Here is a 27,074-nt window from a genome sequence, read left to right as displayed (position 1 = left end):
GCAATGGCAGACTGTGGCATCCCAGTTTGCCCAGCATTGGGACTTTCCTAACTGAGGAGAGGCAATCGATGGGAAGCACATCCACATCGTCCCACCACCCCATTCGGGGTCATACTATTATAATTACAAGGGCTTTAATAATATTGTGTTGAGGTCGGCAACATGATTTTTTTTTTGTTATGTGGTCGTGGGGAGGAATGGCCGGATGTCGGATGGTAGAGTCTTTGCCCTGGCTGAGTTCTACCGACATCTCAAGAGTGGTGGCTTGGAATTGCCACCTCCGAACATGGAAGGACTGCCATTTGTCTTCGTCGCAGATGAGGTATTCGGTCTGAGTGACCACGTGATGAGGCCATTCCCCCAGAGGACCCTCACCCCGGAGAAGAGGGTTTTTAATTACCGGCTGGCCAGAGCCAGAAGAGTCGTGGAGAATGCCTTTGGGATCCTGGCCAGCTGGTTTTGCCTATTTCAAACAGCCATAAATATGGTGGAATACAAACTAAACCATATCATTTTATGTTGCTGCATCCTGCACAATTTTTTAAAGGGAAATAATGCAAGTTATGTTGCCTCCGTTGGACCTGAGGCTGGACTTTCAGAAACTCCAATGACGACCCGGGAAGCTGGCCTTCCTGGCTTGCCCCCCCAAAGCGCCTGTGAAGTGCGAAAAAAATATGTTGGATATTTTACGGGTAGGGGGCCATTGGTGTGCCAACACATTTTGAATAAATTTTCTTTTATCAGATCAAATCTTGATTTTCATTTACTGCTTGGGTTTATTTTTGTTTCCTAGGTTCTCCTAGTGCACTTGGAGTGCCAAGTGTTTTTTCCATTATTAAATAACACCCATTGTCACTGTAAACACCAACTTAACACAAAAAATGGTATTGATCATTGAGAGAAGAAGCCACACATTGTCGAGTATAAAACTTTTTACTCCGTGCACATTCACATGTGCGTTTTATAAAACATTTACCTTGAAATTTCTGAAAAAATACAGAAACAGGCATGTTTACATAACATAACATACACAACTCGGGAACTTACAAAGTTCAACATTGCAAAAAAGAAGGCAATATCAGACATTTTATAGTGTGAAAAAGGTCTTGATCTTGCCTTCATCAGATGGGGTGAAGTCACTCCTGTAAAAGCCAAATTTAGAAGATGCACACAAATTGTGAGTCAAAATGGGGATTTCCTTTCTGATTCCATACCTAATGACAACATGTGCTATCTCCCATCATGGGGGATCAATGGACATGTTTTGGGGGTGCAATCACTTCCTCTCACCTACTAGAGTTTTGGGAGGAAGGGGTTGCACCCACAAAATGCATACATTGAAATCCCCTGATGGCAGATAGCACATGTTGACACACTGGGGGTCATTTACTATAACTCCAGGAAGTACTGGGCACTATGGCAAATAATAGAGCCCATTTTAGCCAAATGGAAACAAAACGGTGAATTTGCGCATGAAAATCAGCGATATAAGCGGAGAACAAACGTTTGTAAATTCTAAATTGCTGCTAATTAGCGCTTCCGCGTATATACAAATGCCAATTCTTATCAAGTTGTTATATAGCACTGTACTGTAGCCATGATCCATGTATGTGAAAGAAACATTTTTTATCAGAGATGTGCTCTAGCTCCCGTGCATCTATTGATTTATATTGCAATTAGTATTCCTAGTTTTTTTTTCCTTCTTTTGCTAAGAAATGCAGTTCTGAATAATTATTACATAGTAATGTCTGCTATTCTGTAAAGTTACATGTATTAATCATTTAGGTTACCTATTTGTTGTATGTTGTTTTTTTCATGTTTTTGATTTATTATTTATTAATTTAGTTGACTATAAAGCAGTAATTATTTATGTTCATTCTTTAATAATACTACACTATTATGCAGGTCTTGTACTTAGCACAATGGCTTAGTGGTCTGCTTGGATATCTCCACACCACTCATGGTATGAGTTCAAACAACAGCCAACCTACCATCCACCAGCTGTGTTTATTTTTTCAGTGCACAAGTGAATTAAAATAAACAAACAAAGAAATGTAAACCGCCCTTTAGCTAGTGTGTGGTGTTTGGAATGTCACATCATAATATAATTGAATACTTACATACCATTGCATGCATTTAAAGAGTTAATACAATAAAAACTTTCACATTAAACTGCATTGGCTACTTGGCAATCACCTATTTTCAGTAAATATTTATACACGTATATTTGTGTTACTTTGGCTAACTGGCATTCTCCTCCTTTTCCCACCAATGCAATCTTTTAGGATTTTTCTGTGGGATTTGAACCCATGAATCTTTCAATACCTGAATGTTTGAAGGTAGAGGTGCTAACTGCTAGCCTATTGGGCTGAGCACAATTATACATACAAAATACTTTTACTAGTGTTTGATGTGTTATATACTATACAATAAAGTTTATCAAATGTAAACTGCTTGTTAGCTAGTGTGTGGTGTTTGGAGATTCACACCATAATATTAGTGAATACTTACATACCATTGCAAGCATTTGAAGAGTTAATACAATAATATCAACCACATTAAAGTTTATTGGCTACTTGGCATTCACTGTATGCTGCTTTGGCTAATTGGCTAACTGGCTAACAGTAATTCTCCTTTTCTCCACCAATAGCAATCTTTTAGGATTCTTCTGTGGGATTTGAACCCATGAGTCACACCATAATATTAGTGAAGACTTATTTATTTTTATTTAAGGTACTTCTATAGTGCCGTCAATTTACGCAGTGCTTTACATATACATTATACACTAATATGGGCCCCTACCCTTAAGGAGCTTACAATCTAAGGTCCCTAACTCACATTCATATACTAGGGCCAATTCAGACAGAAGCCAATTAACCTACCAGCATGTCTTTGGAGTGTGGGAGGAAACCGGAGTACCCGGAGGAAACCCACGCAGGCACAGGGAGAACATGCAAACTCCAGGCAGGTAGTCTTGTGGTGTGGTTGGGAATACGAACCAGCGACCCTTTTTACTGCTAGGTAGGGATGAGCAGACCCCCCCCCTGTTCGGTTCGCACCAGAACATGTGAACAGGAAAAAAGTTTGTTCGAGCATGCGAACACCGTTAAAGTCTATGGGGGTCATTTACTATAGCGCCAGGAAGTACTGGGCACTATGGCAAATAATAGCTCCCATTTTAGCCAAATAAAATTTCAACAGGCGAATGTGCGAATGAAAAACTAGCGCTATTAGTGAGAAACACATGTTAGTAAATTCTAAGCTGGCGCTAATTAGCGCTTCCGCGTATATGCAAATGCCAATTCCTACCAAGTTGTTATATAGTACTGCACTGTAATCATGATCCATGTATGTGAAAGAAACATTTTTATGTGAGATGTGCTCTACCTCGTGTGCATCTATTGATGTATGTTGCAATTAGTATTCCTAGTTTTTTCCTTCTTTTGCTAACTAATGCAGTTATGAATGATTATTATATAGTAATGTCTGCTCTTCTGTAAAGTTACATGTATTAAACATTTAGGTTATCTATTTGTTGTATGTTGTTTTTTATTTTTTAATTTAGGTGACTATAAAGCGGTAATTATTTATATTCATTCTTTAATCATAGTACACTATTATGCAGGTCTCATACTTAGCACAATGGCTTAGTAGTCTGCTCAGATGTCTCCACAGCACTCGTGGTACAAGTTCAAATACCAGCCAACCTACCATCCCCCAGCTGTGTTTATTTTTTCAGTGCACAAGCGAATTAAAATGAACAAACAAAAAAATGTAATCTGCCCATTAGTTAGTGTGTGGTGTTTGGAATTTCACACCATAATAGTATTGAATACTTACATATCATTGCATGCATTTGAAGAGTTAATATAATAGAGTCAGCCATATTTAAAGTGCATTGGCTAATTGGCATTCACCTATTTTCAGCATATGCTGCTTTGGCTGATTGGCATTTGCTTTTTTTTCACCAATTCAATCTTTTAGTATTTCTCTGTGGGATTTGAACCCATGAGTTCTTCAAGGTAGAAGTGTTGACCGCTAGCCTATTGGGTGTAGCACAGTTATACATAGAAAACACATAGAAAATACATTCACTAGTGTTTGATGTTTCTTCTCCCCGAGCTGTCTCTCCTGCTGCCACCATCTTCTCCCGCTGATGTGTTCTTCAGCGCAGCCGGTTACCCACTAATAAAAAAAAAGCCGCTCTTCTTGTGGCGGTCTTCTGTGGCCATCCGATAATGTCACCCGGAGAGTCTGCTCCATGGCTATGTAAGAGACACTACACAGCGGGTGACAACACAGCGGAGGAAGACCACCATGGAAGAAGAGCAGCTTTTTTTTATTAGTGGGTAACTAGCGGTGCGGAAGAACACAGCAGATGGCGGCGGCAGGAGAGACGGCTCTGGGAGAATACAGCTCGGGGAGAAGATGGAGGAGGGAGAGACAGCGTCTGGGAAAGATGGCTCAGGGAAGAAGCCAGCTCGGAACTATTCTACAATAAAGGACTTGTCAAAAACCGGCTATTAATTTTTTTACATTTCACTGCTTTTTTTGGTGAATGGGTAGGGGTAAAATGTACCCCATACCTATTCACATAGGGGGCAGGATCTGGGAGCCCCCTTGTTAAAGGGGGCTTCCAGATTCTGATAAACCCCCTGCCTGCAGACCGACAACCACCGACCAGTGTTGTCGGGAAGAGGCCCTTGTCCCCATCAACATGGGGAAAAGGTGCTTTGGGGCATGTGGCCTGGTAAGATTCAGAAGGGGAGGGTGCTCACTCGTCCCCCCCTATCCTGACCTCCAGGCTGCATGCTCAGGTAAGGGTCTGGTATGGATTTTGGGGGCCCCACATCAAATTTATTTTACATTTTGGTGTGGGGTTCCCCTTAAAGTCCATACCGAAGGGCCTGGTATGTACTGGGAGGACCCTACGACATTTTTTTCCTTGAATTTTGGAATTCCATACCATATTATTGAATAAGTACATACCATTGCATGGATTTGAAGAGTTAAAATATGGAATAAAGCAAGCTGATGTGCTTTGCCTAATTATGCTTCTGAGTACAATGCACACTTCTGGGAGGTGATGCTGTCAATGGGATTTGAATTCATGGCTTGAACTTTTGGGGGCAGCAGGGTATACCGCTATGCTACAGAGCTGAGCACTTACCTACAGAGAAAATACATTTACTAATGTTTGATTCAATACAATAATGTTTTGCATTTCAGGCATTAATATTATAGTAATAACAACCATGCTCATGCCAATGTGGCATTGGCTAATAGGCATTTGCCTCTTTTCAGCATATGCTGCTGAGTACAATGCAAGCTTTCAGTAGGTGATACCATCTGTGTGATTTTCAGCCATTTGAGCACAATTATATTGAGAACATATGTTTACTAGTGTTTGATGGTGGGACTACTTTATATTCTAGGTATAAAATAGTACTCAGTACAGTGACTTAGGCACCTTTCACACTTGTGCGACCTGAAAGTTGCGAGATTTTAATGCGACTTTAAGCAATGCCTGTGTAATCTTGAGGTCTATGGACACAGGAGTCGCAGGGAAAGACACGCAACTTTCCCATGATTTTGCATCAGCAATTTTGCCGCAATTCCAGGGAATGCCTGTGTAAACTTGAGGTCTATGGACCTCAACTCGCATCAAAGTCAGACCAAAGTAGTACAGGGACTACGTTGAAGTCAGTGTTACTTGAAGTCGCACAGATATGAATGGTACACATTAAAAATCATGGGGTATGACTTGTCATACGACTCTGATGTCCAAAGTCGCACAAGTGTGACTCAGCCCGACTTTGTCAGCGATTTCAGAGACATCAGTGCACTTTCCTGCACAGATATCTAGTGAAATCACATAGGTCCCAACTGTTCTCCTTTAAGAAGGTGTCCTATGCCTACCTACTTTTGCTAATAGGTGTCCCTTATACCCATCTCAAAAAGTTGGGAGGTAAGAAATCGCCCCCTGAAGTCGCCCAAAGTAGTGCAGGAACTACTTTTGGGAATCGTTGTGGCGTCGCACCAATTCGGACAGTTCCATTGCCATCAATAGGCGCCGATTTGGCCTACAATTTGACATGTCAATTCAGACCTATGTGAACATGGGTGAAGTTGCATAGATATTAGAGCTGCACGGTTCTGGCCAAAATGAGAATCACAATTTTTTTGCTTAGAATAAAAAGATCACGATTCTCGCGCCGTAAAATCTTTCACATTATCCCACAAAAAATTGGGCTAACTTTTCTTTTTTTTTTTTTTTTTAATTCATTAAAGTACTTTTTTCAAAAAAAAATTGCATTTGAAAGGCGCAAATACAGTGTGACATAAAATATTGTAACAACCACCATTTTATTCTCTAGGGTCTCTACTAAAAAAATATATATATAATGTTGGGGGGGTTTAAGTAATTTTCTAGCAAAAAAAAAATGATTTTAACCTGAAACCAACAAATGTCAGAAAAATGTTTAGTGTTTAAGTAGTTAAACTTTCCTCACTTACACAGAATTCTATTTCATTGACAAATTGTTACAAGGTTTCTAGTTAAGTTCACTGATAAAGAATGTTCTAATTCTTGGCAGACTTCCTGGTTTTTGGCTGTGGCTTCAGAAGAGCAGAGAGAGTTCTTTGCATAGCAAGAATCATGAAACTCTTTTTTCAAGATCGTAAAGGGGAAAAAAATCACGATGACGACTAAACGTGCAGCTTTAATAAATATGCATGGAAATCAAGGGGGACAACTTTTCATGTGACTCTGAGGTCCAAAGCTCCATGAAAAGTCACCCAAGTGTGAAAGTAACCTAATGCGATTAATTGATAACACCTTTGAATAAGGCCCCATTTGCACTTGTGCGACCTTAAAATTGCACAGCTTTGTCATGACTTGAAGCAATGTTTGTGTAATCTTGTGGTGTATGGACCTCAAATTGCATCAAAGTCAAACCAAGGTAGTGCAGGGACGAATTTGCTACACCTTCAGGATGCACAAGTGACAATAGGGCCAAATTCAAAGGTGTTATCCTTGAATCTCATTCACACTGCTGCGACCTGAAAGTCACACTATTTTGCTGCCACTTTGCCGCTGCAACTTGGCCCCAACTTCTGGGAATGCCTGTGTAATATTGTACCCGATATATCTCAAGTCACACCAAAGTAGTACAGGGACTACTTCGAAGTTGGTGCGACTTAAAGTAGCACAGATATGAATGGTTGTCATTGAGAATCATGGGGTACAACTTGTCATGCAACTCAGAGGTCCAAATTTGCTGGAAAATTCGCCCAGCTGTGAAACAAGTCATATATATTTTAAGAAAAGGAGCTCTCATTTATACTTGCATAGTCCTTACTGATTTACATCAGCAGAACAAATGCAGGAAGTGATGTTTGCACATGGGACGGAAGCAAATGTGTGGTGATGCCAAACAAATCAATGAACCCCACCCACACCAAATCTAACTATGACATCCACCCCCGCATTGATTAAGTACAAGTACATATCCTACACTTACCCGGCCAATAAGCAGCACCTCCTCTCTGCTAAAGAGACCTCGCCATGTCCACCTAGATGGAGATCCTGACCAGCACAGGAACTTCTGGGTGCATACAATGACTAATTTCTGGGTCAGAAGGTGAAACCACGCTTTTGATTGCAGCTGCGAATATTTGATCTCAACCATGATTAGTATTTTTTTATTTTCAGATATGCAAATCTGTATTTCTACATATATTTGAAGGTAAACTTAAGGGAGTTTGCTAAGAAATGGTGTCCCTGGGTTAGAAGCAGGTGAATTACAAAGGCAAAAGGCCCAGTTTGAGCCCTGGTTCACACTGACAGCGGGAGGAAAGCGTTTAGCTGAACTCCCACAATTTCATTCCTGCATGTCAGTCCCGACTGTGGGGGCAACATCAGAGACATCGGTGCAGGTTTCTGCACCAATATCAATACAAATCGCACCAATTAGAACAGTGCAATTGCCACAGATTTGACATGTCAAATCACACCAATGTGAACCAGAGCTGACACATTCAAACACTGCCTATCCACCAGCTGAATTCATTACCTGCAATTCTCCACAGCTGTTAATGATAAAGGTGGAATCTTTATATATAACTTGCAGTTGTGCAGAAGCCTAATGCCCCGTACACACAATCCGAAAATCGTACGTAAAATGCCGCATTCGAAACGATCGTACGATAATCGGATCGTTAGTACAGAGCTTTCGAGAGCCGATCAGGACAGTTCATCCGATATTATTCTATCGGACATGCACGGAAATTTTTTCCGTACGATGCCAGATCGTACGATTTTCGTTTAATCGGTACAGCTATCGTTCGAAAATGCAATACAAATGCATTGCAACACATGACATCGCTTCCGAATTTTTATTCTGTCGTACGGGAATTTTCGGGACTTTAGTAAACTCATCAGATTCAATGTGAGATTAGCATGCAAACAAAAACGGACGATCATTCGTCCGATATTCGGATCGTGTGTATGGGGCTTAGGTTTACATTGGAGCGATTGGTCATGCAATTTGAGAGATCAAATCACATGACTATTGGCAATGGCACTGTTCCAATCGATGCAACATTTTTTTTGTGGCACCGCATCAATTTGCTAAATTAGTTCCTGCACTACTTTTGCCGATTTCAGGTGCGACTTCAATAGACATTTGTGTATGAAGCCACCTGAAATCACGCTGACCTTGCTACTTTGAAATCATGCTACTTCAAGTGAAGTAGCACAATTTCAAAGTAGCATGTGAACCAGGGCAAAGAGATTAGTTGTTTTTGGTGCACAAATACATATTGAAATAAAATATAAAAGATATTGCACTTTCCCAAAACCACCACCCACAAAAACTAAAAAGAAAGAAAAGTAGAAGGAAAAAAAAAAAAAAACCCACACCACAACAAAAGCTTAATGTACTTTTATTTTACCAGCAGCAAAAAAATAAATTTACATTTACTAGCTTCAAAAAAATTTGGACAGGATATATGGTACTACATTTAGCAACGGAATTTTAAGGGCCCTGCTCATAGGAGCTTACAATCTAAAATTAGACAAAACCTTGGAGTGGATACAGCTTTAATTTAAGTGTATAACGGGCAACACATCACATTATTATCTGAAAGATTATAGAAACATACTTAACAGTCATCCTTACAAAGCATTCCAACATAATATTGCAAAAGACTTATTCAAAACACCCACCACCAGCCCACAATCCACACATACATACATTGGTGACCATGTTCTGCTGGAAGCTGCATTTTGGTGTACACGATTAAAAGAGATCAAAAAGAGTAGGTCAGCAGATGCTTCCAAACGATGTTTGCATGATCAGACAGGAACAATACACACACAACATTGACAGCATGGCCACATAAACCCACTTTTGATTGAAAAAATGCACAAGAATTTCATCAAATCTCCCAATATCATTCCTTTTCCATCACAACAAAAAACCTGACCTTCTCAGGCCAAACAAACCCCCCTACTGCAGGCCTTTATATAAGAGAGGTTGTATTGTTAGAACACTGACACACCCAATAGAAGTACACGCCCACCAGTATCTTTCAATCTGTCTCTTCATGTATGTCTAAAGTGATTGCACCTGATGAGCAGGAACACATAATACTATTCGCAACTGTGTTAGCCCTTGGCTATGTGCATCAAATCTCCAACTACAGGACAAAGATCAAAGTCCATTTGCATCCACATAAACAAAGCAACAGTTTTCTAAGCATATGTACCTGTGCAGTGTAAACCCTAAAATTTGAAATGTCCAAGTCCCTGGGCATGATTAGTGCTAATAAACATTAACATCAGTCCCTGGCTGCAATGAGCTTCCAATATAAAGTCCAAAATTAACTTTCTTACATTAGAACCTATTTCGACAGGAGACAAATAAAATGCCAGCATGTCTTTAGATTGTGGCGAGAAACCCACACAGGGAGAACATATAAACTTCAACACAAGCATTAGCATGTTGGGGAATTGAACCAACATCCCAGGTGCTGCTAGACAGAACTGCTACCCACTAAGCCACCAGGCAGCCCCACACATGTTCTCTGCATCTCTGTGTGTGAACCAGCCCTAAGTCCATAGCCATGCTCAGTGTCACAAGCAATATACAGTATATTGGCGTAAGTATTGGGATGCCTGCCTTTAAACACTCATGAACTGTAATGGCATCCCAGTATTAGTATTGGGTTCAAAACTCATTTGGCCCACCCTTTGCAGCTATAACAGCTTCAACTCTTCTTGTCCACAAGGTTTAGGAGTGTCTATGGGAATGTTTGACCATTCTTCCAAGTGCATTTGTGAGATCAGGCACTGATGGACAAGAAGGCCTGACCTACAGTCTCCTCTCTAATTTATCCCCAAGGTGTTCTGTTGTGTTGAGGTCAGGACTCTGTGCAGGCCAGTCAAGTTCCTCCACCCCAAAATCACTCATCCATGTCTTTATGGACCTTGCTTTGTGCACTGGTCCAAATGATTTGGTGGAGGGGGATTATGGTGCGGGGTTGTTTTTCAGGGGTTGGGCTTGGCCTCTTAGTTTCAGATAAGGGAACTCTTAAGGCGTCAGCATACCAAGACATTTTGGACAATTTCATGCTCCCAACTTTGTGGGGACAGTTTGGGGATGGCCCCTTCCTGTTCCAACATGACTGCACACCAGTACACAAAGCAAGGTCCATAAAGACATGGATGAGCAAGTTTGGGGTGGAGAAACTTGACTGGCCTGCACAGAGTCCTGGCCTCAACCCGATAGAACACCCTTTGGCTGAATTAGAGTAGAGACTGCAAGCCAGGCCTTCTCATCCAACATCAGTGCCTGGCCTCACAAATGCACTTCTGGAAGAATGATCAAACATTCCCATAGGCACACTAAACCTTGTGGACAGCCTTCCCAGAAGCTGTTCTAGCTGCAAAGGGTGGGCCAAATCAAATTTTAACCCTACGGACTAAGACTGGGCTGCCATTAAAGTTCATGTGTGTGTAAAGGCAGGCGTCCCAATACTTTTGGCTATATAGTGTATCTGGAAAAGACTTACAATGGTGGTGGAACCCTCCTATACATAACTACTACAATTAGACATAGTTATAGGACCTGGGAGATGAGACAACTTCTCTACATGAAGTAACATGGTTGGGATTTGAACCCAGACCCTCAGAGATACTAAGCAGAAGTTCTAACCTCTAAGCCACAGAGCTGCCATGTGTGAGACCCTCCTACACATAACTACACATAAATACTGCATTTCTATGGACATACAGGTGATGGAATTACATTACTCAAGAGTTATTCTTCTTGATTTATTCTGTGATATTTGGTGTTTTTTGTGGGTGAGAGTAGAATATTACCCTTAAATTTTTGGGAATTACATTTTGATTTCTGATGTTGGTACACATATCACATTTTTTGGGCTCAAATTATGAATATTTGGAAATAATAAAAAGCACAAAAAATTGTGATTCATTTTAAATTTTCATCAGCAATGGTATTGTGTGTGGATTGTAAAGACTCCTGTGTGAGTTTGGGGTGAAGATTGTTGTGAGATGAAGAGTAACAAGTGAAAGTGACAGAGAAAAATATATTTTACCAAAACATCAAAACAATCCACATTGTAACATTCTTAAAATCAAAATATTTTAAGTAGAAGCAACAATGTTGCAAAGGAAAATTTATTTCACAGAAAGATACATTTCATCTCAACATTAAAAGGTTTTTTTGTGAAAGTTAGAATTGTTCCATTAGAATCAATGACTGAAACTTCATTTGGACTAAATTAGAGCAGATTTTAACTCCCAAAAAATGCTCTCTAATTAGCTCTCATTTTGGTATTTACTATAGCTCCAGGTAAAAAAGACACTTGAGTTAAAATGAGAGTTATTTTCAGGTCTGAGCATGCTCAGTTGTGTTGGCACCTAGTTGTCCAAAACGGGGAATTTTTCACTTTTCAGACTTTTAAAGATATTTCAGTGTAGAAATCACTTTTTCACACAGTTTAAAAGCAGATAATCTTTAAATAATATACTGCATATTTCAGTACCATTTAGGCAATTATATCATGCTCTAAACATTATTTCCATGTGCAATTCTCTAGGTTTTAGCAGAGTAAGGGTTTGTGCTCTATTTAGTTTCAGGGAGCTATAGTAAATTCGATTTTGGGAGTATTTTCTCACCAGCGCTATAGTGAATACCGTTTTAGCAATTTGCGCGAATTAGCGCCATAGCGCTATAGTAAATGACCCCCACTGTGTGCATCTTCCAAATTTGGCTTTTAAACTGAATTAAAACTTTTAGATAAAATTTATTGTAAAAAAAAAAAAAATTCCAGGAATCTTTTTAGGATTTAAATTCTCCCTAGTACATCAATTATGTTCTTCAGTCTTTGTTCAATCTCCTTGGTTTTTTCTTTGATAATGTCCAAATCACGACTACAAAACATGATTTCCTGGATCATCCGTTGTGCACTGGTGAAATCACTGGATTTTGGTACCACAACCTGAACATCAACTAAAATAAAAATACACACCATGTATTATAAATATGCAGGCATGGCAGGGGCGTGGCTTGGCGCGTGGCTTGGATGGCTGCACATTAGAGGAGCTCTGTTAGAAACACAGCCTTACAGCCTGACACCCTTACAGAGAACTTTCAATGTCGGGCAGAAAGCTTCACAGCACCCCAGACTCGTTCCCGCAGAGGACTGACGCCATCTGCCGCCAGGAATATAGTGGATTTGTTAAGACAAAAGCCAGCAGCAGACAGCAACAAGGCCGAACTCAAGATGGTGCCGACACAACAGGCCGAGCTCCACGAGGAGGATCTCAGTGGCGATTCTGAATCTGCTGAGGACACAGGTAAGGGGAAATCCAGGCTAAATAAACCCCTGACCTACGCAGATATTTCCGGTTTCACAGCGGACATCAAATCTGCATTCTCGGCTGCAATTACCGATCTGAAAACGAACCTTGTTGTTCTCACTGAGAAATTGGCAGCAATGGAGCATGCAGGGAGGCAGAGGGACAAAGCACTTAACAGGCTGGACAAGGTCACAGTCTCTCACGTGCAGCATTTCATAGACATAAATAGGCACTTGGAGGACCTCGACAACAGGGGCAGGAGGAATAATATTGGGGTGTGAGGGATCCCTGAAACCGTGGAGGCAGACCAAATAGCCCCAGCACTCCAGAGAGTCTTCAACGGCCTTTTGGACAGGCAAGAAGAGACCAAAATTGAATTCATGCGAGCCCACAGGGCACTCAGGCCTAGAGGTCCTGACACTGCACCACCGCGTGACATAATCTGTTGCCTCCAGAGCTTTCAATTGAAGGAGGACATAATGTGTAGAGCAAGAAGAAATGACAGGATCATCTTTAATGGGGAAACCATAATGTTTCAAGACTTATCCCAGATCACTCTTAAAAACCGTAGAGCTTTGCACCCCTTACTGGACAAGCTCAGAGAAAAAGATCTCAGGTACACTTGGCGCTTCCCCTTTGCACTTATAGTGTCGGCAAATGGTCATCAACATGTACTGCGCACCCCACTGGACCTTCCGGATTTTTGAGCAGGACTCGGCCTGGACTTGGTGGACCTCCCTGAGTGGTACGCTGACTTTACACTACCACCACACGACAGGAGCCCAATTCGATCACCATTCTCTATGCCAGAAAAAAGACTCCCTAAGAAGATGAGACACGGCAAAACGGGAGGTTCCAAATCAGGCACTCCGAATCCGAGACCTATGTGGGACCAAGACCACGCAGAGGACTAAGGAGAGAGAGAGAGAGTGACTACCCGGCATTTGGCTTTGAGGACTAATGAAACAATGCCTTATGGGGAGAGGGAACTCTAGTGGCCACGACACTTTAGAGGTGGTGACAATGCGGAGTGACTAGACAGTTAATATGCAATTTCACTGAGATAGCTGGCAGTCGGGGATTCTTGGCCCCATAGTTAGAGGGTTTGGAAGATCCCTTGACCGTTAGGGTGGATTAATCATATTTCAGATAACAATTTTTCTTTTAGGCTGTGTTATCTGGAGGCACGGTTTGCCAGTTATATTTTCAAGTTTAAATTTTAAACTCAGTATACTGCATTTACTTGTTCACGTACCAGGCAGCCGCCTCCACCTACCCCACAAAGTGATCTGGTACTGCACATAGCACACCAGACTCACTATAGTTCTCTAGATAGGGCCCTATCTAGAGGTTGATCTTAATTCTCTCACTCTTCCTTCTTTCTTCTTTCTAGACCTTTGACCATTCATGTTGTCCGCCTATAAGAATACTCTGTGTTTTAGTATCTATTTCAAGTCTCCAGAGTACTACACCACTTCTGAGTCTGCACCGTGGCCTATTCCTTCCTAGGACGCAACCCCACGGTAATTTCGCACAACGTGCAGGGGTTAAATATTCCTGAAAAGCGAACTACACTGCTCAGAGAAATCATAAAAGGTAAGCTGCATTTTATAATGCTGCAGGAGACTCATTTTAAGACTAGACATGTGCCTAGGCTCACCAACTCAACTTTTACTAGGCCGTACCACGCTACCAATGACCATGCTAAAACTAAAGGGGTTTCAATTCTTGTTCTTAAGAACGCGCCCTTTGACTTGACAGAACAAATGACAGACACTGAGGGCAGATACATTTTCCTAAAGGGGAATTATGGGGGAGTACCCATCACCATAGCAAATGTATACTTCCTGAATAAGGCCCACTTAATATTCTGCAAACAGCTGATCCATAAATTACAGGAGTTCTCCACGGGGTGTTTGATATTAGGAGGGGATTTCAACATTCCTTTGAATCCCCTGACAGATACGTCGAATGGAAACACCAGTTTCAGATACAGGACACTGAAAGGCATTAAAAACCTTCTCCATTCTCTCAGGCTAATAGATTCATGGAGATTTCTCAATCCGAAGGGCCGTGATTACACGTTTTACTCAGCCCCTCACGGGAAATACGCGCGGATTGATTATCTCTTTATATCCCAAAATGATCTCCTTGTCCTAGCAGAAGCCTGCATAGGCTCACAATCTATCTCGGACCACGCACCAATAGCGTTAACGGTAGACTTGACGAAATTGCCACCAAAAACCCAGACATGGAGACTTAACTCATCAATCTCAGATCCTATCCATTTACCTAAACTCAGGGAGTCCCTGAAAGATTTCTTTGACCACAACAACACCCCAGGGATGGATCCACTGACGATATGGGAGGCCCATAAGTGCACATTGAGGGGGGAACTGATTTCGATAGGTGCCCGACGGAAAAAGGAAAGGGAGATGGAGATTAAAAATCTGATCACATTCACAAGCTAGAATCTCTACACAAACAGTCCCTCTTGGTCGATACTGCCACGGAATTGTTAGATACCAGAAAGCATCTACAGAAACTTTTTGACGCAAAGGCCAAACGTTTCTTGTTTTTCAAGAAAAAGATCTACTATGAGGAGGGTAACAAACCTGGTAAGACATTGGCTAGGGCAGTACAGGTACACACTCATAGTAATAATATTCTGGGCATTAGATGGAAAAATGGCACGCTAGATGTTTTCACAGAGGCGATTGCATAACATTTCCACACATTCTACACTGATCTCTACAATTTACCGCAACAGCACAAACAGCCGGGAATGACAGGGGACAGATCCCAGGTTATACGAGACTACTTAGATAAGAGTGGTCTCCCTTCCCTTGATACTATAGAAGCCAATACTCTCAAATGCCCAATAGACACGACTGAAATTAGACTTGCTATCAAAAATCTGAAATTGGGTAAGAGTCCTGGACCAGACGGGTACACAGCTATTTATTATAAAACATTCGTGGACTTATTAGCTGACCCCCTGGCAGCGGCCTTGAACTCCATGTCTGATTCCAGCTATATGACACTAGACTTACACTCAGCTTTCATAACGGTCATATCAAAAGCGGGTAAGGACCCTTATGACCGTGCCAGCTATCGTCCTATATCCTTTCTGAATTTGGATGTAAAAATTTTGCCAACAGACTGAGACCCTTCTTGCAAAAAGTAATTGGTCCGGAGCAAGTAGGCTTTTTGCCTGATCGCAAGGCCAAAGACAATGTCATCAAATCCCTGTTACTAATTCACAACACTAGATCCAGCGACGCAGAGGGCCTTCTCCTGTCCACAGATACGGAGAAGGCCTTCAACCGAGTGGCATGGGATTACATGCTGGCCACTTGCAGACATGTTGGACTGGGCTCAAGGATGTTGGCATGGATTAGGACAGCAAGATTAAAAATTAACGGTACTCTGTCCGAACGGGTACATATTTCGAACGGCACAAGGCAGGGATGTCCTTTGTCGCCTCTCTTATTCATATTATCCCTGGAGCCATTTATCAGACAGATCAATGCAAACCCCTCGGTAAGAGGACTGCAGGTGGGGGATCGGGAGTTCAAGGTTGCCGCCTATGCTGACGACTTGCTATTCTTCATATCTGGGCCACATATCACTCTCCCCAACCTAATGAGAGCTTTCGAACATTATGGTTATGTTTCCAATTTAAAGATAAATTACTCTAAATCAGAAGCCATGAATTTATCTCTTTCAAACCACTCGCTTACCTCAGTGATGGAGAATTCACCTTTCAAATGGGATCATAACAGACTGAAATACTTAGGAGTGAATTTAACTCCACAGATCTCTTCAATTTACGAACAAAATTTTTCCCCACTACTAAAAAACATAGACAGTGACCTACGCAAATGGCACACTGGAACCTTTTTGTGGTCCGGCAAAGCGGCCATTATCAAAATGGCCGTCCTGCCCAGGCTTCTATATTTAATGCGTACACTGCCGATCAAATTACCAGCCAACATGTTTAGGACTCTTAGAGCAATGTCTCTGAAATTCATTTGGGCACATAAAAAACCAAGAATCAAATACGAAACCCTACTGAGAGTGAAAGTGTCTGGGGGGTTAGGAGTACCAAACTTAAGGGACTACTATAGAGCCTCACACTTATCGAGGGTCATAGACTGGCACTGCCATCGAGACATTAAAGACTGGGTGAAGCTAGAAATGGAACTTAACTCCATCCCACTGACTTTTGCCCCCTGGCGGCAATGGACTTTCTACCCTGACAACCTAAAACACCCTTTAACAGGAACCACTTTAAAACTGATTCATGAACTACCTAAAGGCACAGGGATCACATCCGCACTAGGCCCATTAACCCCGTTGAGGGACAATCCGGAGTTCATTCCGGGGGTAGGTAATCCTCATCTCAAGTCGCCTCTCAATGATAGGCCTCTTTTGGCAGGTGATTGTTGTCAACAGGCCAAAATAAAAGATTTTCAGGCTCTAAAACAGAATGACAACGTGACTAACTTACCTTTCTGGACTTACCTACAAGTTAGAAGCTATATTAGCAGCAACCACAAGGTAGGTGACTTCTCCGGATTTTGAGTCTGTGTGCCACCGGTCAGTAGAACAACTTCAATTATTTATGCATGGCTACAGGATACAAAGGCTCCCTTGGATGACAGACTCAGAAGGCGGTGGTCTGATGCCTTACAGGTAAACATAACTCCTAAACAATGGAAGAACGCTTGCATTTTATCGCACAAGTGCTCCATCAGCTCCAAAGTGCAAGAGACAGCTTATTAACTGCTGACTCAATGGTATCTAATACCAGTGAAATTAAATAAGTGGTATCCCCAGGCATCAGACCGCTGCTGGAGATGCTTGGGAGATAGTGGTTCTCTGTTACATGTCTGGTGGCAATGCCCCTTGATTGCCTGTTACTGGGACACAGTTCGAGAACTTATCAAATCAATTACAGAGACGACTCTAATCCTTGATGCAGCATACTGTTGACCAAGCTGGTCTTTAAAAAAAATACAAGCCTTCTCTCACGAGACACCTGCTGAATGCTGCCAAATCCCTCATTCCAATTCATTGGAAATCGCGTCGGGTACCAACAGTAGCTGATTGGCTTCATAGGGTCGCAGAATTCTATGAAATGGAAGACACCCTGGCCCAAGCGAATGAACAGGTTGAAAGTTTTCATGAAACTTGGTGTCCCTAGAATGTTTTTAAATATTCCAAAGCTTTCACTGACATTATCAATGCACAGACTCCGGTACTAGATTAGTGCTAGACCCTGTGTAAATGCAACAACAGAGTTGCACTGGAACAGATTGGCTGGACAACGTGGATGGTCTCCTACTGAAATAGTTTAGATTACAAATTTGTCATAAATTCTACCTCTTCCTCTTCCCTACTGTTTTCCTCTCTTTCTCTCTTTGATTTAGCTAACAAATCAGAAGGTCAAATTTACCAACTCACATATGAGATGAATAGGATTAGACAAGGTGAGCTGTGACAGCAAAGGTTCATTAATATTGGGAAAGCATTATATTGATGGTCACAACTGACTATACAGAATTACCTTGATGTTTTGTTCTACACAATATATCTATAGATAAGATGTAACCGCAGGTCAATTTATTGCTACTTTGTATGGCTACATGTTTTCACTTTGATATATCTGATTTGTACTGACTTTACAATTTCTAAATAAACTTTTTTGATGGAAAAAAAATATGCAGGCATACATCTATTACCTGAATCTGTGGTGTCTGACACTGACCTGTTGTGGTGACAATCTCCACCACCTCTCCTTCCTCCATATCCTGAGGTTGTGACCTTTGTTCCCCTTCTTCGGGGGGTGGGGTCCCTGGTGTCCTCATATTTTCCGAATCTTTGCTCCCCTATGAGAATGAAACAAAAGGTATACTTGGCACACAGATATTTGAGTCCAGAAATAGGAATATGAAACATTGCTTGGAAGTGGGGGTACAATTGTCTGTTTTGGCAGAGTTCCAAGCTGAAGACATTTTTTTTCCCTTACCAAAGCTGGAATACTTACCTTTTTTGGACAAGTTTCACACATGTAGACACTCCAGGTAGCCACTGGAGTACCTGTGTGGGACACCCTAAAAAGTTTGTTCTTGTGTCCCACACTAGTGCTCCAGAGTCCAGATATGTAAACAGCTGCTGAGTGTCCTCTCCTTACATTACACTGAATCAAGTTTGTAATTCATTCTAGTTTGAAACACATCTAGACAACAATGTCCTAAACTTCTTTGAATACAAATTATCATGACCAAATGTAGTTAACCCTTTATCTGGCAAAAACAATGTATTTTTTTGCAAACAAACGATGTTTACTACGACCAATTACTGTGCCCACAAACATGAAAGTAGCCATTTTAAACTGTCCAACAGTAAAGAAAAGCACATGGCGCAGCATGCAAGTAATAATAATAATCGTAACAAACGACAACTACTTACTTTTTAGAAGCACTTTCTTGATCCTTCTGTACTGATCGTGCTCCCTTAATTTGAGGTCAAACCAGTATTTCCTTAATTGCTCTTTGGATCGTTGTACCCTAAAATTCCGCCGCAGACTCTTCACAACTTTAGTCATGATCTTGGCCTTTCTCTCATTAGGGTTGGTGTACGGTCCATACTTCCCATCATTGTCGGCCCTCTTCAATATGTCTACCATCTCTACAAAGGACATATTGGAGGCCTTAAATCTCCTCCGGGATCATGACGTTTCAGGCTCCGGGTTTTCCTCCTCGTTACTGCTATTATGCACCTGCTGTGTCTCCGCCATTTTCCTCTCCCTCTGCGATGAAAGAGAAGGGGTGGGGAATATTCTAGAAAGAATGTCAGGGGTGGGTAATGCGGGTGGAGTTTCACGCATGCGCAGTGTATATAAAGCTAACACGCGTGTGTCGTACCTACGTTCTGTGTGCGGAGGAAGGAGGAACGGAAGCGACAAACGTAATAACGAAGGTAACATTTTAACTTGGGACATGAGTGGCCTATACTGATTCTAGATTGAGGCCTATATTGGGATAAGATTAGGAGAGTTTAGCCTGATATTAGTGTTTTTGTCTTTTGTTTGGTCTTGCAGCAAAAATGAAACAATTTAAAGACCCAGACTTCCTCGTCGAATTCATAGACAGATACAGGGATATGCGCAATTTGTGGGAGGTGAAAAACTCGCAACAAACCAGAAAGGAAGGCATTGATGGAGAAACTGCTGGAATTTGTGAAGACTTGGGTCCCCAACGCAGACCTCGAGTTTGTGGATAAGAAAATTGGTAGCTTGAGAAGCACGCATAGGAAAGAGCTTCAGAAGGTCCATAAGTCCATGAGGTCAGGAGCAGCAGCAGAAGAAGATGTGTATGTACCCAGTCTGTGGTACTACAGCAGGATGTGTTTTCTAGAAGGCCAGATTGAAGCCAGGGAATCACTTTCGACTCTTCCGGACCCCCTTCCATCCACCCTTCCCTCAACCCCAGCTGAGGCTTCTGAGGACACTCTGGGCCTTCCATCTTGGAAGAAATTGAGGAGCCCAGATGGAGCCAGGTACAGTATTTTGAAACATGTTTTTTGTGGGAAAATGATTGTTGTTAACTAGATGTTATTGTTGATAACGAATGATTTTACAAAAAGTGTTTTACATATCAATAGACAGTAGCGGCCAAAAATGATTGGGACGAGAATGAAAAATGCTGGGGTCAGCATTAGTCGTTTCTAGTTATTAACATTCAATTTGCAACAGTCATGAGCTGAAAATTGTGTGTGATTGATGAACCTAAAACTATGTCCCTTTTTCATACACAGGACGACCTCAGCCAGGACGAGGCTCTGGAATGCGGCACACAGGAGGAGGCGGGGGGGGGAAGTATCAGCCAGGAGGTGGGGGTTAGTGTCAGCCAGGTGGTGGCGGGGCCCTGCCTCACCCAATCCCAGGTGCCTCCTCTCCGCCTTCCAACCAAAAGGCTCAGGAAGGGGAGGAACGTGGAGGAGGCAGCACTTGTCCTCATTAAGGAGGCTAATGATGCCCTGAAAGCCCCCCTCGATGCTGGAGAGGCCTATGGCTACTATCTCGCCTCAAATATGCAGAAAATGGAGGAGTGCCAACGCCTCAACTGTGGAAAGATTTTTTTTTTTTTTTTGAGGCCATTCACAAGGGGTTGAGGGGGCAAATGACTCTTCCTTCTACCTTCTTCCTCTTCTTTTTTTTTTTTTTTTTTTTATCCCCAGAGATGATGTCTGCCCTGGGGGCCAAAGGCTTCGCAAATTCCAGCTGTTTCTCCAGCATTGCCTTCCCTCTTTATTTTGTTATTATGAGCCAGAATAAATGGAGATTTTTTTTTTATATGAAAATGCTTGCCGATGTGTTTTTCTTCAAATAGGACAGTTCTTTGGTGAGTAGGCAGGTACGTTTCAAAAATACAATGTCAAATTAACAAGGGACAACAACCAACCTACTTGAGGTTTACAAATACAAGATAATAGTGGTGGAAACGTGACATACAAAAAAAATAAAAATATGGAGATGACTATAAAATAGTAAAAAAAAAAAAAATCTCATCGGTCTTTTGCTGGCTGAATTTCCCATTGTGTGTATGTGGCATAAGACATAAATACAGGGGCTGCAATGCTAAAAGGAGCTGCAACACTTGCCCCTCCTGATGGCTCATTCTGACCAGCCATATTACTCTCAGGGGAGGATGCCATCTTTTCTGAGATGGGTCTAGGCTCCCTAGTGACTATAGTCTTTCTAGAGCCCCTTTTTGAGGTGATTTTAACCTCCCTTCCGACCATAGCCCGATGCACAAAGCAGAGGTACTACCAGAAGGAATGCATGCATTGCTTGAGCACTAGTCCAGCTCTGCTGCTGCTATTAATTCTCAGCCTGATGAAGTAGTAAATGTGTCAAAGGAATGCCTATGTCACCAAACCTCATATACCTTCGCTCTTGTGACCCTCCGCAGCTTGCAACAGCAACAATGGTGCCTTTAAAACACACATTCCCCGCGCTGGGCATTGGAGAACGCCAACGCCGCGCTAAGCCCCATCCCCCTGTCGCTCTCCTTTCAAAAGAAGGCTTTTCCAGAGGGAGCGCGGGCTCTGATCCTATGGGATCAACAGAAATGGTGGATGGGGGGCCTGGAAGCCACTGGTTTTCTGTTCGCGCTTCTTCTTTTTTTATTTTTTGAAGTGCTCCTTCCCTGAAGAAAAAACAGCACAGGGGGGCGTCTGGTGGGGAGGCAAAACCCCCCCCAGACTCACCGGAGGTCTGCTGCCGGCCTGAGGAAGAGAAAACTGCTGTTTCCTGGACACATCGTGGGCTCTCTGAGAAGCATGAGACGTAAGAGCTCTATACAGTCCCCAGTGGTGAAACATAGGCATGACAGCATTTACTAATTAAAGGGGTTGTAAAGGTAAAAGTTTTTCGCCTTAATGCATTCTTTGCATTAAGGTGAAAAAACATCTGACAATACCGCTTCCCCGTTTTACTTACTTGACCCCTCGAAAATCCTGCGCTCGCCTCCGACATCCTCTTTGCCTCTCAGCCTGGTTGTTGATTGGCTAGAGTGGATGGATTGAAAGCAACGCAGACAATGGCTCGCGCTGCTGTCAATAACATCCAATAACGCGGCGCTGGGGGCGGGGCCGAGTGATACAGTGAGTGGCTATGTATCACGGGAACGCGCCCGCAAGCACTCAACACCATGTGAGGGAGCTTGCATGAAGGTGTTGAGTCCTTGTGGGGGGGAGCTGAGACAGCCGTCGAGGGACCCCAGAAGACCAGGTTCGGGGCCACTCTGTGCAAAACGAGTTGCACAGTGGAGGTAAGTATAACATGTTTGTTATTTAAAAAAAAAAAAAAACTTTATTGATCCTTTAAAGGAGACATTCATAAGAAAATCTTGAAAATTTATTAGAAAAACTCCACTTACCTTTCCCGCCGCAGGGTTTTCTGTGGTAAACCAACGGACCCAATCTTCACCCTGCATGGTGGGTTCCATTAAACCATCAGGAGCTTGGGATCCTCGAGGAAACCCACAATCCTGGACCCGTAATCGCACCACCACCAGTAAAACCTTATTGCCTTAATACCAAAAAGTACTGGATCCCGGGGTCCAGCTCTCTAAAAAGAGAAGCATTACAGGCAAGACCTCCTTTCTTCGGCTACGAGGCCCGGGTACCATTCAATTCGGCAAAAAAGACTTTTTGAATGGAACCGGCTGCATGGCTAGCCCCAGCAAGGATTGCTGCACAGCACATTTTTACTCGTGACCAACTCCTTAGACACTGGTGAAAAAACTGAGGTACTCACACCAGTGGGAGGGGTTATATAGGGAGTGCACTTTTTAATATAGGGTGTGCCAGTGTCCATCACCTGAAGGTGGAGTATTACCCATATAGTAACTACTATGGCTCTGTGTCCCATGATGTACGATAAGAAATATGCACTGTCACTGTACTATTGATACTGGCAGGGGTTAACATCAGGGGAGATGAAAGGGTTACCTGTGTGCCTAGCTGTTGTTCCACTGTAGAGTGGGAGGTGCTTTTACTAGTGGAAGGCATAGATCCATGTCCCTGCTTTGCAGGAACACAGGATCCATGCCTCCCTTATTGACAGAATGGCGATCTGCCTTGTTTACATAGGCAGATCGCTGTTTTGTCTGTGTTCTGAATGATCAGCGGGTGCCGTTGGACATCAAGTCCACGGGACCCGATGTGTAGAATCACAGCTGGAATGAGTCTCTGGCTGCGCGCACTCTTGCCTGATACCCAGAAATGCAGGCTCACATAAAATATATATATATACGTGATCCCGCACAGTGTGGCCGCCCTGTAGCAGTAAATGTGCTATAGGGTGGTCGCCAACTGGTTAATGCTTCTTACCTGCCTGTCCACACTGTACCCTGAGTTCAGTATGCAATTTCAGCAATGCCTCGAAGAATAGCCTCCAGTTCATGCACTGAACTGACGCCATCTTGGCCCGACCAATGAAAGTGGCTGAAGATCAGCGCCTGGAAGAAGACCATCCGAAGATAGCAGTGATGGGTAAGGTAGCTCTAGGACATGCAGCACTGGAGTGCAGCTGGTTAAAGTTACACATTAAGCTAAAAGTCTGAAGGTTGGCTTCACACCGCTGTGCGGTATAGTAACATCTAATCTGTGTGTGCTGCATTGGTGTACATTGTAATAAATGATGCAGGTACATATTTTATTGTAACACGACACGCTTAACATGCAGTAATCCATCACAACTAAATGAAAGTCATTTTAAAAAAGGTTTGTAAAAAAAAAATCAAAGACTACGATGCGTTATAACAACACACTGCAGTGCACAATACACACCAGTGCGCAAATTCTGTTTTTTTTTGTCAAATGTGTCTTAAGCTGGGCTGTATTTCATAAAATGAGTCCCCTTCCATGAATGCCTAGTGCAGACATGGGATCCACCTTTATAAAGAATTGCAAAAATAATCAGCCCAGAGGTGGTAAAAATAAAAATTACAGCTTTTGAGGATAACGTTAACCTCCCATCCCACAACGTCCTTCACAGATTCACCTTTGTGCAATTCAGTGGCGGTCCTATTCCAGGGTTAAATGACAGGTAGCATTATCCAACCCTGGGGGAGGGGGGCTGAGCCATCATGTCAACCTTTTCTCACAGTAGTCCTTGACAGAACGGCAGGCATACAATAATGGATGCATCAGTGGCAGCCTGTCCAGTAGGGGCACACGGGCACCGCCCCTCCATCCAATGCGTTCGGCTCCCTGATCTCCATGCAGGGCGCTAGATGCATGGATTCCAATGGGGGATTTTTTTTTCTAAGCAGGTGATTAGAGCCTGAGGCTCTAATAGGCTTCAAGAAAGGGTGGGCTTGGGGCGCAGAGCATTGCACCCGGAGCCCACCCAGTTGTGTGACAATGGCGGATGAATATTCGCTATTGTCACACTGATTCTCCCCCCAGCCAATCAGGAAGTGGGTTGTGAGACTGGCCGAAAGGAGAAGCGATCCTATTGACCTAGGAGGAGGAGGGAGGAGACACATGGCAGAAAAAGACGCACAGGAAGCTCAACCGACCCACCAGCTACCACTGTGACTTCAGGGATGGCTCACCCGCAGCGGCTCAGCCATCCAGCATCCAACACCCCCCAGCTTGGACAGGGGTGAGAGAAGGAAGGGAGATCGGAGTCATCCTGGGCAGGTAAGGAGGCCGTCTGTCCCCAGCGGGGGGGGGGCATTGGCTTGCAGCCCCCCCCCCAAAATTATTGAGCACCAGTCGCCACTTGTATGCACCCCAATGTCTGGGAGTAAGAACCCGGGACATTATTTTTGTACTCTTCAGACTGTTCATGTAAAGTATGTATAAAGGGACTTTAAAAAAAAAGAACATTCTTAAAAATCCCAACTTAAATAACAATTATACAAAGGTTACATTAATAATAAATAGATAAAAAAAAACACCTCTCACAAATTAAACCGTAAAAAGGTTTCAACCATGTGACCCAAATGCCAACAATTTAAAAAGACCCTGTCACCATAACAGGCAAAGTCTTAAATTCATACTGTATAAAAATACATTAGAACTGCCTAGGATGCCCTTTACAGCAATACATGGTATAATAAGTATAAAGAAAGCCCTGTTTTTTGCGCTAACAAAGTACTTACAGATATTCTCTTATCTTTGTGCAGAGGTTTCGGTGGCATACAGCTCAATGGGACTAAGCTGTGTGATGAGGAGATGCTGCCTTGTGCTCACAATTATGTTTGCATCTGGATACCTGTACCTAAAAAATGAAGAATGGCTCGTTAATAGGTTGATGGTGTTTCGGGGACTTTTAAGCGACCAGGAAATCCCTCCTCCTGTAAACAATCTGACCTATCCAGGCTTCCAACACCCTCTGGCCCCCCCTTACCCTTACCCATACAAGTTCCTCATCAACCAGGCGAAGAAGTGCAAAGACCGGAACCCCTTTCTAGTCATAATGGTAACTGGTAGGTCTGATGATATTGATTCTAGGCATGCCATTCGAGAAACCTGGGGCAATGAGAGTAATTACGATGTTGATGTGGTAAGGATCTTTTTGGTTGGTCTTCCGAAAATCTTTGTGAACAGAACCCAGAGGATGCTGGAGGAGGAAAGTGAAACCTTTGGGGATATTGTCCAACAAGACTTCATGGACACTTACTATAACCTCACTTTAAAAACCTTAATGGGCATGGAATGGGTTGCTAAATTCTGCCCCACAACCAGCTATGTGTTGAAAATCGATGATGACGTATTCCTCAATCCAGACTACCTTGTCCACCAGCTTCTTTGCCCAGAGCTTCCAGTCCGTACCAACTATTTCACAGGGCAGATAGTGAAAAATGCAGGACCACTAAGGGGTAAACAAAACAAATGGTATGTCCCTAAGGAAGTCTACCCCAATGAAACCTACCCACCCTACTGCTTAGGAGCTGGCTATGTCTTTTCTGCAGACATGGTAAAAAAAATCTATGATATATCACAAGTGATTCGCGTCATCCCCATGGAAGACTCTTTTATGGGAATTTGCCTTTATGAACTCCATATTTCACCCACTGCACCCCCTCCAGGTATATTCAATGTTCACTGGATAGAGTATAATCGCTGTCGATTTAATAAGCTCATTTTGGTTCACAATTATAAGGCTACTGAGCTGAGGAAAGTATGGGCAGATTTTTGGACTAACAAAACTTCAGGGTGCTGATAACAGGCATAAATATTTTACAACGCAGGCACATGAGAGTGCTGGACTTTATGGGAACAATGCACTGGGTAGCACCCAGCTGTTAGGATTTCCTCTCTAGAAGTACTTAAAATATTTAAAGAGACCCTGCCTGTAAAAAAAGATGTATACTTACCTGTCTAGAGGGTAGAATTCAATACTTTTAGGTGTATCAGTGAGCATGTCCCCTGTTGGGTCATTGGCCACTACATCACTGCTGTGTCCACAGTGATAGAGCCACAGTAGGGAACCATGCATCAAACCCATTCCTCAGTGTCAGGTCACCCAGAAGTTCCTCAAGAGGACAAAGATTTATTTCACCGTCTAACAAAAAGGGAAGTATAAACCTTCTTCTTTAACAAGCTGGGTTTCTTTAACCAATTTAATACTGGACACTTTTACCCCCTTCCTGCC

At 42.6% G+C, this 27,074-nt stretch overlaps 1 protein-coding gene across 1 annotated transcript; it reads left to right on the top strand.

The window, feature by feature from the left end:
• The first annotated feature begins 205 nt into the window (after positions 1 to 205).
• On the top strand, positions 206 to 27,074 carry LOC141134049 (beta-1,3-galactosyltransferase 1-like). Its single transcript, XM_073623638.1, has 4 exons — positions 206 to 329; positions 12,677 to 12,889; positions 18,328 to 18,387; positions 25,603 to 27,074. The coding sequence occupies exons 1-4, from the start codon at positions 206 to 208 to the stop codon at positions 26,640 to 26,642; spliced, it is 1,437 nt and encodes a 478-aa protein (XP_073479739.1). The 3' UTR covers positions 26,643 to 27,074.

Source organism: Aquarana catesbeiana, linkage group LG03, assembly GCF_042186555.1.
Source record: "Aquarana catesbeiana isolate 2022-GZ linkage group LG03, ASM4218655v1, whole genome shotgun sequence".
NCBI classification, from domain to species: Eukaryota; Metazoa; Chordata; class Amphibia; order Anura; family Ranidae; genus Aquarana; species Aquarana catesbeiana.
This window is presented reverse-complemented; position numbering and strand designations above follow the sequence as displayed.